Source organism: Macrobrachium nipponense, chromosome 17, assembly GCF_015104395.2.
Source record: "Macrobrachium nipponense isolate FS-2020 chromosome 17, ASM1510439v2, whole genome shotgun sequence".
Taxonomy (NCBI): Eukaryota; Metazoa; Arthropoda; class Malacostraca; order Decapoda; family Palaemonidae; genus Macrobrachium; species Macrobrachium nipponense.
Window position 1 is genome coordinate 30,948,829 of NC_087210.1, and position 17,500 is coordinate 30,966,328.

General features: G+C 35.1%; 1 protein-coding gene across 5 annotated transcripts in view; it reads right to left on the reverse strand.

The window, feature by feature from the left end:
- LOC135196163 (DISP complex protein LRCH3-like) overlaps positions 1 to 17,500 on the reverse strand; it is a 333,559-nt gene that overhangs the window by 28,823 nt on the left and 287,236 nt on the right. For 3 of the 5 annotated variants that reach the window (XM_064222739.1, XM_064222737.1, XM_064222736.1), the window contains 4 exons: positions 16,790 to 17,320; positions 15,960 to 16,097; positions 9,709 to 9,786; positions 4,325 to 7,904 (listed from right to left, as the gene is read on the reverse strand). In XM_064222739.1, the coding sequence (XP_064078809.1) occupies positions 7,584 to 7,904; positions 9,709 to 9,786; positions 15,960 to 16,097; positions 16,790 to 17,320 (1,068 nt within the window). In that variant the 3' untranslated portion in view covers positions 4,325 to 7,583. Of the gene's footprint in view, positions 1 to 4,324; positions 7,905 to 9,708; positions 9,787 to 15,959; positions 16,098 to 16,789; positions 17,321 to 17,500 lie in introns of those variants that run through there. The other 2 variants (XM_064222740.1, XM_064222738.1) reach the window with 1 other exon arrangement.

The following is a 17,500-nucleotide window of genomic DNA, read 5'->3' on the forward strand; positions in this document are numbered from 1 at the left end:
CCTAGCACCATATGTATATGTATATGTATGGTATGTATATGTATATGTATAGTATATGTATGTATATATATATATATATATATATATATATATAATATATATATGTATATGTATATATAGTATATGTATATATATATATATATATATACAGGCAGTCCCGGTTACGACGGGGGTTCCGTTCTTGAGACCGTCGTAAGCCGAAAATCGTCGTAAGCCGGAACGACGTTTGGAAATATGTCTTAAACTAATAAAAAGTTATAAAAACCTTACTTGTAATCCTTTGGTTACACTACATGTTGTTTCCTGTAGTTTTATGTACAACCTGGAGTTATTTTCATAAAAGAATGCTGGTTCTTGAAGGTAAAAACTATTGTAATCCTCTGGTGACACTACATTCTTGAAGTTTTATGTACAACCTGGAGTGATTTTGCCAAATCTTGAGGGCTACAAGAACAGCTGATTACTATTTGCGTATCATATAGACTAATTAAAGTAAACGTATCTTTAAATAGGCTTATATATTAGTATCAACAAAACATTTCCTGCTATGAGTCAGAGGCCGTTTAATGAAACGAACACTTTTCTGTCCTATCTGTTCAGAAAATAAATGTTACGTCAATCCCCGAGACGGTAACCATTGTTGCCAAGGCGTCTATCTCTCTCTCTCTCTCTCTCTCTCTCTCTCTCTCTCTCTCTCTCTCTCTCTCTCTCTCTGATCAAATTACACTGGAACTTTCACATACGATTGCCCTAATATACGAATGTTTTGAGATACAACAGAAAATTTGCGAAAATATAAGCTTTGATATACAACGAAATATTTGAGATACGATTTTGTGATGAGTGTTAGTTGTATAGGTGACCGATAAATGGCGTTCAGTCTGTTTGTTTGTTGGTGCTGCATGTTAACACGGCCTTGTTTAGTTCGTTGTATTTGCGCCTATTTTTTCGTGTTATTTTGTCTATTTTATTATTAACCATGGGTCTCAAAGCTAAAGACAAAGCAGGTGATAAGAAAAAACCCAAGAAAATGATTTCGATGGAAGCAAAACATGAAATTATAGCAAAGCATAAAACCTTCCAAAGGCATCAACATTATTTCTAAACTACAAACTGATTAAAATAAAAAAAATAAAAATTAGTTTAGCAATGTTATTTCATTTGTGTTTATTACGTAGTTATTAGTGTACATACGTAAATAAAAAGAGAACAAATCGTTCCCTGCCACCCTTCCCTACCTCCTCCCCCTGCTGGCCTCACGTCATCTTTCGTTGTGGTAAGTAAAATTCCTTTTTTTTTTTAATTGATTTTATTAACATTTATTATAATTTATCACATTGCTATGTTATTTTATCATTATGTGTGTTATTACTCGTTTATTTGTGTATAAATTGTGCATATTATATGTAATTTAGCTGTGTTTAGGTGTGGTTTCATACCGCTAGAACGGATTAATACATATTACATTATTTTAAATGGGAAAAAATGCTTTGAGATACAACTGTTTTGATATACGACGATGGTAACGGAACAAATTAAATTCGTATGTCAAGGTTCCAGTGTACTGGATAATGTCTCTCTTTGGATACTTCGATTTTGCCAAATCTTGAGGGCTACAAGAACAGTTGATTACTATTTACGTATCATATAGACTAATTAAAGTAAACGTATCTTTAAATAGGCTTATATTATTAGTATCAACAAAAAATTTACTGGCATGAGTCAGACGCCGTTTAACGAAACGAACACTTCTCTGTCCTTAACTCTCTCTCTCTCTCTCTCTCTCTCTCTCTCTCTCTCTCTCTCTCTCTCTCTCGTTGTAATCTAACCAGAAACTTCGTTTGTTATTATTACTGGAAACAAGCAATGATTTTTTTTCATTATTTGTGCTTTTGGACTGTTATATGTAAACTTTGCGCACCGCAAGCTAGTATGTATTCATTCGCTCGGAAACTAGTTCCGCATATGAGGTGTCACTAAAAAACATAGAAAAATACGACATAAAAAGTGTCGAAAATCATCATAACCTCAAAATTTTTGTTGTAATCTAACCGGAAACTTATTTTTATTAATATACTGTGCTAAACTATAAAGGATTTTTATCATAGTATGAGTTTTTTCAAAAGCGTCGGTTAACTCGGAGCGTTGGAAGCGTCAGCGTCGTAACCTCGGAACAAGCGTCGTAACCCAGGACGGATTTTTCCATTGAATATTTAAGAAAAAGCGTCGTAACCTCGGAACGTCGTAAGCCGGAACCGTCGTAACCCGGGGACCGCCTGTATATATATATATATATATATATATATATATATATATATATATATATATATATATATATATATATATATATATATATATATATATTACATACATACATACATATATATATACACACATAGGCAGTCCCCGGATTACAATGGGAGTTCCGTTCTTGAAACGCGCTGTAACCCAAAATTCATTGTAAGCTGGAACATCTTCAAAAATCCTAAGAAAATTTTACTTTTAATGCTTTGGGTGCATTGAAAACTATGTAAACTGCATTCTTATTGCATTTTTCATAAAAAAAACTTCAAATATTGATTAATATGCATTTTTGATGTCATTTCTTCTGCCAGATCAGCATCGTAGGCGTCGTAACCCTGGAACATACGTCGTAACACTGGAAATAATTTCTGATGAATATAATTGAAAAGTGCCTTAACCTCGGAACGTTGTAAGCCAAACCAGTCGTAACCCTGGGGACTGCTTTATGTATGTATATACATACATACATATATATATATATATATATATATATATATATATATATATATATATATATGAATAACTTGATCACGAAGTATATAAACGTGATGCTATGTATAAATAAAGGTTTTTTTGCCACGAAGGAAAAAAATGAAAAAACGAGTTGGCCGAGTACTTTCGGTCCTATTCGGACCCTTTACTGAGGCATACTCAGTAAAGGGTCCGAATAGGACCGAAAGTACTCGGCCAACTCGTTTTTCATTTTTTTCCTTCGTGGCAAAAAAACCTTTATTTATATATATATATATATATATATATATATATATATATAATATATATATATATATTATATATATATATATATATATATATATATATATATATATATATATATATATATATATATTATATATATAAATATATATATATATATATATATATATATATATATATATATTATATATATATATATATATATATATATAATTAATATATATATTATATATATATATATATATATATATATATAATTATATATATATATATATATATATAATTATATATATATATATATATATATATATATATATATATATAAATAAATATATATATATATATATATATATATATATATATATATACATATATATATATATATATATATATATATATATATATATATATATATATATATATATAATATATATATATATATATATATATATATATATATATATATATACATATATATATATATATATATATATATATATATATATATATATATATATATATATATATATATATATATATATATATAATAGTGCTCTCGGTTTTACATGTATCATGTCGTCCACTTTGTCGCAGATTTTTGTGGAACACATTATTCACTTTTCCGTGGGGAACTTTCACTAATTTTAGGATTTTTTCTATGGACCATATCTCAAAAATTATTACTAATATCCTTTTTCTTTGTAGAGCAACACTATTTTATTCACTAATTACTGTATATTTTTATCTTGTGTTTGTGACTTAAGTATGGATTCTTATAATAAAAATGATTTATAGCATACATTCTTATAGTTATGTATCTATTAAGCTCATTCCAGGTTGGACCCCATACTGAGCATAATAGGTGTATGATGCTCTCTCTCTCTCTCTCTCTCTCTCTCTCTCTCTCTCTCTCTCTCTCTCTCTCTCTCTCTCTCTCTCTCTCTCTCTCAACATTTTCAATATTGTACAACATGCTTTACCACAAAAGTAAAGTAAACTACCCCAGTATACTAAAGGGAAAGATCCAGGATTAAAATTGGCAACATATTTACAGATTCAAGGCACGCTTCCGATAATAGAAATTGCCAGAGTATAAAGTATAAAAAGTATGCTTAAGTTATGTTCATTGTAATTTGAGAATCAAAATTAATTTGAAGGAAATGAAAGCAACTTCCAAATCAACATATATCAATCTGATCACCTAGCATATTCCAAATACCGATAGCATTTTAGCTATTTCTTGATTTTTATTGTTTTGTTTGTTTGAATGGTGTTTTTACATTGCATGGAACAAGTGGTTATTCAGCAACAGGACCAACGGCTTTACTTGACTTCTTGAACATGTCGAGAGTGAACTTTATCACCAGAAATAATCATGATAACAGCCATATTTTGGTATACAAGTTCCTAATTTATTGAACTTCAGTAACTGTTATCTGTGTAATTTAAACATAAATTTCAAATATGAATAATTAATTCCTTCAAATATAACATTTTAGTCCTCACAATACACAAACTGTACAAAAATTTGGGAATTTATTAGTTATTAAGATACGTACTCTTATAGTTTAAGTACCAAGACTATATATCTATAATTATTTCACCTTGACTGTATGTATTACTGTCTACCACACAAATACCTATGGTCCTATACAGTAGCAGCAAACACTATGAGAAATTGTATCTAGTCATTACAACTTTAACTACAGGGAGGCTGCTACATAAAACACTTTTCCCACTTATTATTAGTATAGACTGATTTGTAAAATATCTTCTTTTCCAGTTAATTCCATATTCAAAGAAAGGAATATCTAAGTCCCAAAGAAGCCATAGCTTTGAATACTAAAAAAGCTCTTGGAATATGGCAAAGATAAAAAAAAGTCCACAAAACCAAATGTTTCAATGTATCATTTGTTGCTTTCAATTATACATAAAATGAGATGATGTTAAGAACAGACAAACATGACAAACCAACCAGATTAATCAGTCTGTCAGTTAGCTACAGAAAATATACTTGCCATGCTTTAATTTACCAGATTAGTGTTTGATTTTTAACATAAATGAACATCAAATCAACAAATGCTAAAGGTAACTCATAACTACTTCTGAAACCATTCCGCATAACTCTGGTTATCGTATTTCTATGGATGTTGTAATGTGAAATGTTGCATTTATTTTAAAAGTACTATATACGTATTGGAATTTAATCTCAACGAAAATATTAACAGAAGCAGCACACCTCCCTGATATCGTTTTGAAGCACAACACTGATTATTTTTATTACATTTTTGATTGATGCTTCTCTGAACTCAAAAGAAATATACTATCTGATAATAAAACACAGTGGGCCCCCATATTCATGGACTCTCGCATTCACAGATTTCTCTCAGGAACATATCTCCCATTATTCGGGGGAAATTCGCCAATTCGCAGTATTTTTCTATGAGAAATATCCACATATTGTTTTTTATCAATTTCATCATAAAATGCACTTTTAGTGATAAACTATTAAAAAAAACCAGTTATAAAAATTTGTAGAGAATTTTTCTTGGGTATTAAATAACAAAATAGGCCACTTTAAGCATTTTTATAGGGGTTCCAACTATTCGCGGGTTCTAACTATTCATAGGGAGGTCTGGTACACATCCCCTGCGAATACGGGAGGACCACTGTACAGGCAGTCTCCGGTTATAGGCAGACTCAGCGATTTACAGCAACATAACGTGCCAAGTTCCGGTTATGAGCCCAATAAGGTGCCTTATAGTGCCACAAAGGGCATATCATACCTAACAGAGGTGCCATAATGGTGTCATAAATCACCGAGTTTCGGTTTCTGGCGGTTTTCGCTTATCAGCAAGGCCCCTGGGATGGAACCCCCCCTCCCCCGATAACCAGGAACTGCCTGTAATAATCCAGACAAATAATGGCAATTTTCTTGGAAAAATTTCCCTGGATAAGTCACATATCTGTAGTGAGTTTACGACTGCTTATTCTACTGGATTTAATATAATCTTAGTTATGTTAACGACACCTAAAAGGGATTACTTTCTCGACCCCATGTTATGCATTAAACTTAGCAAAGGAATAAAGAAAAAATATTTGAGTCCAAGATGATTATTGTGGAGCCTGAAGGTGTGATGAAACACTGAACTTCTAATGCCAATAACCTTCTCATGGAGAACTCAATACTAAATATGGCATGGCATCTAAGATATTCCTATGTATTGTAAAGTACACCGTAATTACCATTTTTTTTATCTGAAACTTGTGAACTGATGAAACTAATATAATTATGTCCTATGCTACTTTATCATTTAGCATAGCATATTGCTCCAAGTTTTGACGTTGGTAAATGGTAAGGTGCTGCGTTATACGTCATCATAATCCAAGGTAGCCTTCTAGAGCTACCAATTTCTTTTTTACAATTTGTATTGAATTTAGGTAACAAAAATAATGCAGTACTGTATCACTATGGTATGGTACCACATTTTAAATTTACGCAAGAATAGAATTACAGTACATGGAAGAGAGAGAGAGAGAGAGAGAGAGAGAGAGAGAGAGAGAGAGAGAGAGAGAGAGAGAGAGAGAGAGAGAGAGAAACTTTTGTCTTGAATTTATTATTCATATAGCATTTTTTTCTGACAGTGAACATATAAGTAAAGTAATAATATATGTACCACTACATCCCACATATAAGTAAAGTAATAATATATGTACCACTACATCCCAAATAATAAAAAAATATGTAAATGCTAGTAAAAAGATACTTCTCTTGTATGGTTTCCAGCATACTACAATATATAACAACAATTTCCTAACCAAATAAGTTCTAGGCAAGGCTTTAGAATCACATGTGATAAATTTAACATGCAATACTTTGAACATGCAATGAAGTACGTACTGTTCTAATATACCATTTCTACAGTACTAAATGCAGTTACCAGCAGCTTATTATGACAATTTTCCAATCTTTAACACCAAACAGAAATTAGAGTTGGAATATATTACTGCAAATGTGTAACTATGAGGGTTGTGCATAAGAAAAAGGAGAAACTACTAATACATAACACTTATCACAAATTATTTATATGGTTAACATGCACAAGATTTATCAGTGTTCAAAACAAAATCAAGTATTAAGTACAGTATTCTGACAGAGCTTTAGATAAGTGGTTGTGAAGTACAATATGGAAGACAAAAACAGCCACAACAAATGGAGTGTGTTGAATAACACTAAAAATAAATAATGCATGTATTTACCAGATCCAGGGCTGTTAACTTTTGCTATTCCAGATTAAAATCCCTTTTACTATAGATGCTATAAGTACATGCAAGTTATGAACAATACATATTCAGGTGAGAAAAATGTTGGAAATTTAATCTTTAAGTTAGATAAGAAATAATGTATTATTAGACAAGTTATTCATTATCCGCATATTAGCAGCTGAAATGAAGCAAAGCCAAAGCTTTATTCAAAGAGAAAATATTTCACTTGTCCTGTTTATTTTCCTTTCTTTGCTTGGTCTGTCTCCTAAGAAATCATACACACTTATAAAAACTAAGATCTATTCATCAGGGGGTGGGTACCAATACAGTAACACAAGAGTGGATAGGAAAATACACAGCAGCGCATTAGATAATAAACGATGGTCTGCTTGCTGGAAGGGCTGTGAATGCACTGTTGTCTTGGTGTCCCACAGAGAGGTCTGAGGTTCCTCTAAGATGGCCACCGAAGGGTCAAGAGGCTCAGGATGATGATCCAGAACCATCCCATTGGACTTGTATAATGACAGGGACTCAGAGGGGTTGACAAGGGAGCGAACAGTTGTTAGCACACGCTCAGGGTCAAATTGGGTTACAATATCTTCGCATGCACACACGCACGCCTGTAAAGAGACACCAATGCCGGAGTGAGACGAAGAAGGGGGAACCTCTGCCAATCAAGCTCAAGTGGAGGGGGGAAGGAAAGAGGTGTGAAAAGTGAGTAATCCCCCCCGGCTTTGTTGTCACTATCTTCTCAGGGCTCTACTTACTGTTGCTCTTACAACCATGAAGATAGTTGTTGGCTACAAAATAAAAACTAAAACCAATGAGCAGCTAACATTAATGTTTTTGTTCATGATAAGACAACAGTAACTGGAGCATGTGGTAATACAGTTTGGCTGTTTGTCCTGTTACAATCTTCCTTGCCATTAAAAAGCAACTGAGGCCTAAGTATTGATGAAGTCCCATCATCTATCCTCATGCTCTAAGGCTCCCACAAAATCAAATTTAAACCCACCACTTGAGCACATGCATATGAAAATTCAGTAATCTGAAAACTATACCCAATTCCAAATTTCTGTTATGCTACTTGAACACCCCTACCTTCCCTCTTGAAGCCTGCTATGGAGTCATGCTCAGTGTCCCATCATTTATTATGGAAATATAAAAAAAATTGACACTATTGATAAAGAAAAAAAATTCAAAGTAATGAAACAATCATAAAAAGCATTTGCGTCGCTAACTGACAGCCATGCAATAGCACTAACATGAGGAAGACACGTCCCTGGAAAGAATTGATTAACCAGATCCAAAAGCCATTGCCTTCCTTGTGAGTGGGGTATAAAATACAGAAAAAGAAAAAACATGTATATAACCCTATTCCCAACAATTGTGCACAAAAAAATTGGAAACAACAAAAATCACTAAATCAAAAACGAAGAGGAAGACACCAATCTGAGTCCCACTCTGGTGCTCACGTAAAAAAACAAGTGACAAACAAAAATACTGAGTGCTGCGTATCTCACCTGCCCAAACTTGTGTACTGTAACAACATCAGAACTATATACAATAACCTTGCACTTAAACTTTAGGCTCATTAACCAAAATTCTGTCATGGGGCTTCTAGCTTGGTGATGACCTCACTAACTTAAGTAAAAAAGTGAAAGGTCCCTGACAAAAAGTCTCCACAGCTTTTAATATTCAATCTCTTTGTAGGAAATAAAATTAGTCTGCTAGATGTTTAGCTGACCTTCAAAAGAAAGGGATGTTTTAATAAATACTCAGTTACACAGTTCTTGATGCATAAAGAGAAGCAAGCCACATGATACTTACAGTTGGATTATTTATATTTATACGTACTGATATAGCAATGTGACCATTGCATGTGCCACCTTATATCAACTTATTTTATATTTATATTAATATTTAAAGTACAATACCTGAACCACTGAAGACTGGCTGGCTATTCCAATATCCAGAACTGTTAAGATCAGCAAGCTCATCTACAACCACATGGTAATAAGCAACAGCACAGGAAATAGCAAGAATACAAAAGCTGGCATTTCAAAGCAATAAGCTTGAAATTTTCAGTAAAAAATAAGAGGGTAATTTCAGTAGTTCACACCTTAATCATAATTTGACTGCAAGTAATCACACTACATAAAGATTTATAAAACTTGTAGTTTTAAATTTAGGGCTTTATACTTTTCCATTGAAAGTTTCAGGTCATAAATATAATTCAGATGTTATGCAATATTGTGCAAAAAGGCACCAGTGCATGATTCAGGTGTGACTTATTCAACAAAGGAAAATAGAGTTCTCAAACAGCAAAGAAAATAAAAATTAAGGCTAATTACAAAAATATATATATATATGTGTGTATATACGTATAAAAAAGATAGATAATTAAGAAATCTATTTCCTTACCTCCTCAACACCAATCTTTCGACAAGCCTCCAAGAAATTCTCTACGTTTAATCTGCACTTGGCAATTGTCAACTTTGGCTGAAATGAACAATACCATAAATAACATCAGTAGAGGGGTTACAAAATTCAAGGTGATGATCATTTTCGATTAAACATTTGCACATCAGCCTTACATTAAATTTCTTAATCGCAACCCACGTGTTGCCGTATTTCCATGAAACAGTAATACCCAATCACAACTAAATGTTCAAACATAAAAAGCATTTATTCAGCTTGCCCAGATCTGCTTATGATGCTCACTCCCCTCTTAATTTTTTCATGTAAAATGAGTTAATAGGGTCTCTCTCCCTAGGAATGCCAGTGTGAAATTTCCCATTGTACCATACTTTCATTTTTCATTACTGTTTTTATTTGCTATCACTTGTCATTAGTATTTTCATTTCACTATTGTTATTCTCTCACTTATATTAACTTTTTTTGTATATTTACCTTTCTAAATTAACTATGCAATTTGGCTCTTTGTAAAAGAGTAACTGCTAGACTGCATTCATTTTAAATTATCTATCTTTGTTTATTGTTAATATATATTGTTGCCTGTTTGCTTCTTGGAATTCATTAAATGAATGTGTCCTCTTCCAAGTTGAGGTGGGTTACTTGCAGCTTCTCTCTGGAAGAATTCCAAATACCTTTCTATTGCACAATTTCTTGCTGACATAGCCTTGGCATTCATTGAAGGATTTCTCAATTCTGTATGTTAACCTCAAACCCAATAACCTGTTATCTAGTTATTTTACTTTGAAATTTTGTGATTTTTGCCATCACAGTAATCTAAGCTTTTGTGAATGGGGGCAATTGAGTGTTGTACATAGGCACTAGCATTGTTCAAACGTCTTTTGTTTTACCCTGTCACTTTCTGCTTTTCCTCAGTTAATTTGTCTTTACCTAGACTCTCATCTCATGTTCATGATTAGACTGTTTGCTTCAAGCACATGCAGGATTGCTTCATACATCTGTCACTCCCGGGAGGGGAATTCCTTCCAAGTTTTCTCCCTCTTATCTTCCACCTTTGGTTAAGTTGAGCACCCAACCTTTTTGCCTCCACCTCCAGCTCCTACAATCTCCTCACTCCCTAAGCCAGCTCCCCGTGCTGAGATACTGGAAAAATCTAAGGATTATGCCTCCTTAGTTGAGCTTCAACATCAGGCTTTTTAACTTATGGAGGGAGTTGTACATTGTTGAGGTTAACTATTGGCTCCCAGCTTTTATGTTGCAGCCTTCATGGAAGCTATTCCATTTTCCTTATTGCATCTGCCTGAAGGACTGCTTGCTGAACCTCTACAACGTTCTCAGTCAACAATTAGCTTGCCTTGGTTCAAGCATATTCCTCTCCTGGATTCTCAACTTTATTGCTAAAGTTTTCCACTGCCTACCAACTACTTTGACCTTTCAGGCTAAGTTTCGTACCCTTCATATTGTTGTATTCTGAATCTTTCTCTCTGTGGATCATTCTTCACCTTCTGAACTGAGCAGTGGGGGCACAAGCCATGAGCTTTCAAGTTGCAACATCCTTCCTTCCTGAAGCAGCAGGGATGGATCATAGTCATACTCTGTCACATGGCTCCAACCAAGTTCAATCCTCAATGAATAGCCCTGCCTCCACATATGTATCTTTCAGTGGATGTAGATGAAGATTTCGACATTTAGGGTCACCACCACCAAAGTTCCTAACTCATCAAGGAACCTTACCACTCCAAGCATGCGATCTACACTAAGTTTCCTCCTTATGGGACAAGTGCACTGAACTTATGATGCCCTAAAATTGTGTCACTGGCTTGCTCCTCCATTGATGGTTCACCATCTCACTAGATTGCCATCATCTGAAATCTCTACCAGCCCCAACTGACCTGGATCATTATTTGACAAATTATCACTGTTCTTCTCCCAAGAATCTCTTCCTGGTCCTTCAAGTCTTTTGAGAGCCTCAAGGATCCCCTCTTACATAAAGTTCAACTCTTCAAAAATTCAAGTTCTGAACTGGCTGAGGATCTTCATGCCTTGCTGAGTAGAGCTTCTTATGCTTGGGCGTTAGATTAGGTATGTGGTAACTTCTGATTTTACGGACTTCTAAACCTTTAGAAGAGGCTTCTATGACCAAACTATATCTAGGTGATAATGTTCTATTCAAGGATATGACAAACCAATGAACAAATCAACTATCACCTGTAAGGACATGCTACTCAGGATGCCAAGTTGGAACACAAGGCAGGGCTATGGTCAACCCATTAGTTTACTTCACATGTTTTCACTGCATGACCAGTGACTTGAAAAGATTCTACAAAGCTTCATCATCATCATCATCACTTCCAACACCATGTGATGTAAGCTGCCTTTGAAATTCTGCCATTCATCTTCCCAGCTCTTATTTTCACAAATATTCACTCACATCAAACCTCCTTCCTCATTGTTCTTACTCAAGCTAAGATGTCCAGTCCATATCCCTTACATACATTTATTATCTATTTTATTTTTCTAATTTGATTCAGTGTTCAATTTCCAATTTGTTCTCTGCATAAACTCAGAAATTCTGAACATTCCCTTATGCAATGGACTCATTGCCATTTCTAAACTGAGCCCATCCATCAATGTGACTGAATCCATGAAGACTTTATCTGCTAACTGCACTAAAGGTTAGCAATTTTCACAGCATCCACCTCAAAGCTGACTAAGGCCAATGATCCCTACCCTTACCTCTTGATTTTAAACAAGGCCTTCTGCCAGGTTTGCAAAGTTGAAGTCAAGGAGACAGCAACAAACACCTTAAATTTATCCAACTTTCTTTGTGCCGATTTTCATTGTGGATCTGAGATTTACCTACAAGACAGTAAGTGCTTGAAACCTGAGCTAAGGGCCCTAATCCAGATACTACCAGCTGGGCCAGCTGGATCTTATGTTCAAGGGGCAGGAATGCAATTCTTGTAGATAAATACATATCTTAGGAGTATTGTTCTCAGGCTCTACACTCAGCCTTTGCAACTGAGGAAATGTCAGTCATTTTCTAATTAGATCACTTTTCTTTGTCATCTAAATAAAAGGCAATTTTGAGAGGTTTTTCCAAGTGGTCCTTACCCTCCTGAATTGGCAAGCATAGGTTAATGGGAGTACCAATATTCTCTTACTCAAAGGGACAAGAACTCGGGAGGACATTGATATGACTCATTAGCACTTCTTTGCCTGGCCTTGTACTTGTTGATAACATCAAACCTTAGAGATGCGTACTTATCACCCACTGGATTCTTGTCTTATCGAGTACCTAATCAAGGAGAAATGTGTGTGTTCTTTTCCCTTGTTAGACTTGTGCAGCAGATTATGGCATGCCAAACTTCCACTATAATGCATTGCAACCAGACCCAGCAAAGTTGGTTATAAATGCTATGCTTCATCCTTTACATCTAAGTTTCCTTCCATCCTTTACATCTACAAGTTTCCTCCAGTTGCTTTGCAACATGTTCTTATGTAGATTCAGATGTTATCAACCACTCCACTGAACCTCATTACTCCTTTCCAGCCACAGCATGTCTATTACAAGCTGAGCTGACAAAGCAGTAAGAAGAGGGCAACAGCAATATAATATAGATGAAATGGAAATTAATTGCGACATTACTGGTACATAAAAATGTCCCATTGGTAGAAAAGGGCAAAGACTTTGGATGAATTAAGACATGTACTACAAAACATGGGTGCAATAAAAAATGACTACAGAATATTAAGATCAAGGCCCAAGTATGGATGAACAAGGTATTTATAGAGAATTTGGTAACAAGAGGCTAAAACAAAGAACAATGTCTCAGAATTGCTTTGAACACTTGATGAAATTGGAAGGTGAACCCTGTAGCCCAAGCGACGCCCAGACCGCCGCCACTTTGGGTGACTCTGAATCTGAAATAAAATAACGCAATGAGGAAGCCTCCTCACCACCAGGACGAAAACTGGAACCCGAGGGAGAGGGAGCTAGATTACACATAAAATTAGCCTGTGGTACTCCTGACACTTCCATCGACAAACCAATGGAAGAAAAGGAAGGAGACACAGGAACACCAGAATTTGCATCAAAGGAAGGAGAAGGAGAAGGAGAAGGAGCAGTTGAATCGTCCCAAAGAGGCAAAGAAAACCCCTCCCAAGAAGGAAGAGTCAAAACTCTGTGATGCTCCCTCTTCCTATAAAATAACTTCCACTGAGCCTTAGGCCAGGGACGCCATTCTGGGCAAGGATTCATCACAGTACAAAAATTAGCTCTGCACCTACTGCAAGTTGTATGCAGATCTGTAACTGAAGCTGCCAAAAATGACAAATTTTCTAAGACAATTTGTATTTTTCATAGCTACAAACCTTCGCTCTTAACAATAGAATAATTTCTAGAGCCTAGCTGGCTCCAGTTAAATCGCAGATGAAAGCAAGAAATCTAGTGAGATCTGGCAACGCATGCGTATATCAGGTGAAGAGTGTTCAAGGACCACGCATCTACACCACCGCGTCAAGTCTTTTCTTAACCGCCTGGGCGAGAGTTGTGGTTGACCTCTTCTCTGCCTTTACCCGGTTCATTGCCCGTTTCGAGTGTGTGTGTGTGTGTGTGTGTGTGTGTGCTGTTATTATGGCTTCTTCTTCAAAGGTTTGTTCCGCATATGAACAATGGATAACACGTTAGTTGGACAAGCAGTAAATATGTGAGTAGCCGAACCAAGATTTTAAGAGGAACCATGAAATCATAGAGAAATCAATACATGAAGACCTACTTGACTGGAGCCCTGGCAGCAAGAGCACAGGTCAGATTTGATTGATTTATGAATGTTTGATAATGACCTGGCATTGGAACTATTAGGTTATTCAGTATCACAAGAGCACAGGAGAGAAAAGCAGACATAAAAATACTTACAATGATGATGATGATGATGCCATTTACAGAGCAGCCATGAACTTTTTGCTTTGTCTGACCAACTGTGCAAAGTTTTACCTTTGGAATATAATTCATAAAATACTGAATGTGTATTCACCGGGACCCATCATTGTGGCACTGCCAGTTACTGTCCATGGGATCATTTATTCCCATCCTACTTAGGATTTATAACCCCCCACCTTATCTGGCACAACAGAGGTGTTTGTATCCTACTGTAACAGATCTTAGGAATCTTGTGCTTAATGACAATACTGTTTTGGGCCTCTTCCACTCTAACCCATCATAGTATTCCTGAGACTTGATTTCTTGCAGTTACATCTTCATCTCCCTTCAAAGTTTCATTGCTTCATCCTCCCTCATAAATATGGTCCTGAAGTTATTTATAATTAATAGATTCTCAATAACAAATTATGTATTTTCAACAAAACAGTTTTATAAACCTAATAAAGGGATTTTGACAAAGGAAAAATCTATTTCTGGGGGAAGACCTGTGTCGGCCGGTGAAATGGTCCTGTAGCACGCATTTCTAGGTATAAATAGATGCTAAATATACCAGAGAAAAAGCTAAAAGGAATGCTGAAGTTACTACCCTCAGCTCGAACACCATAGGGCGTCTGTATAAGCACAGGGGCGAGTGGAGGCCACTACCACAGGTCTTCTGCCAATTAGAAGATTCCCTTCAAAGTCCCTCTCTAGGCAAGTGCCGTTCCAAGGACTACAACATCTACCTTCCGCTCGCTACTACTACAACTCACGCCCGATGGCTTCTTAAGTTACCCTCCTCCTCTCACTTTTCTTCAGATGGAAGATTGCATAAATTGGTGTTGGAATGCATTCTACTAAAAAGGCTATTTAAAATTAATGGCTTTGTACAAATCAACCTTCTAAATACAGTATGTTTTGTCAAAGTAGTCAATGAGTACACTAATCAGTAAAAGAGAGAGAGAGAGAGAGAGAGAGGAGAAGGATGAGAGGAGAGAAGAGAGAGAGAGAGAGAGAGAGAGAGATGTAAATGTTATTTTAATTAAATGGTTCTCCCTGCTAACATACATAATATTCGATCATGTAAAACAAACATCATCCTTGAAGGAACTTTTATATAGTACAACTAAGAACTTGAGGTAATGATGCTGACCCAAGTATTCTAGCTCCTGGCATGATTAATTATTATTATTATTATTTTAAAGGATTATTTTATCCAGACCTCTGGACATGATTGAAATCTGTACAGAATTCCACTACTACATAAAAAATTTAACCAATATTGAGTAAGAAAACTTTATATATTCAATTGTCTTACCACAGCAGGGGATGGAACATGTATTGATGAGACAGATCTTGGTCGCACATGATTTGCCAGGTGACAAAGAACAACTCCATCCATCAGAGCTGCTGGTAAATCAGCTGGCAACGATACTTTAAGCCTTGTCTCAATTATCTGTAAAAGTGAAAGAAAAATAACTGCATTAACAGAGTTGTGAATTTTAAGCCACAGTTTAAATATATATTGCTTTAGAAAATTCAAATACTCACAGGAAATAACCTAAAGCAAAATATCTCTCATCACAAGATTTAGAAAATGAACATACACAGGGTATTGTTCAAGGTGTGCTGGACATGGTGCTTCAGCCACTCTGCAGTCCCTTCAACTCTAAACTGCACTGTTTTCCTATTACTTTTCATCTTTCAAATCTGGTCTTAGCCCAGTTACAATTTTCACTTTAAATAAGAACAAATTGTTAAGTAATAAAAAAAAAATCCTTTGTTCAATATACCAATATGAGCTGCTCTGGAGCATAGGCCCACACCAACACAATGACAGCTTAATCTAAAATAAGCAAATAAGCATAAAAAATTTCAAAATCAGTTTTCCCTTCAAAGAGCTTGATAAATAAAATTATTTCTTATCCCTTTTCTCTGTGCTATACTCTTTTGTCTCAATTCCCATAAAGTCTAGGTCATCATATATTCCCCTTTCTCCTTGAATGCTTAGGTCTTTCTAAAATTTATGTATACAATATCTTCAACAAACTACATAGCACTTATCTATTTACAGCATTGTTTATTACTGTAAGCATTTTATAATGGAAATCAATGTGAATAAATTAAACAGTAAATATCAGTACTTACATTTCTTAAATTATCTATCAACTGCTTTTCATGTTGCTGTTTTTCTAATTCTCTTCTATACGTAAAACTCATATGGGCAGGGGAAGAGTCTGGATCAAAAGGACGTCCTCCTCCACTTCTATTCCGAGCCTTCACAGCACTGGGTGTCTTAGGCAAAGAATTACCACTACTTCTAGAGTTATAAGTGTTTGTATTATTAGCAGACGTATTTGTTTGATGGCCTATTGTCGAGCCATGTGTCCCAGGCCCGAGGTGAGAGGTTTGGTGTGAGGAGTTGGTGTAGGGATGAGTACCGCTACCATTCATGGGATAAGATGTGGTAACTAACTGAGATACATTTACAGGGTAGTTTAAAGTTTGGCTGTTATATAGACTAGATGAATAATTTGTATGTGGCACAGCAGTCTGTTGTAATGAAGTTGGGAGGGATGAGTTAGGATGGACAGTTGAGGGATACGAAGGACCATCACCAGAATCAAAGCTCACTTCAGGGGAATTCGGTGCTGATCCTTTGCTGGGACTGACACGAGACTGCAAACAACAACAAATATGAAAAGTTACAAAAAAGATTGATAGTTCATTAAAAAATCAAGTTCTTAACACAGTTGTGGAATGCATAATTAAACATTTAAACTGCAAGGAAAACTTGACATGACCCATTCCAGGCAAAATTAGGTTCAAGAATTGCAATGCACAAGAGATGCAATTTAT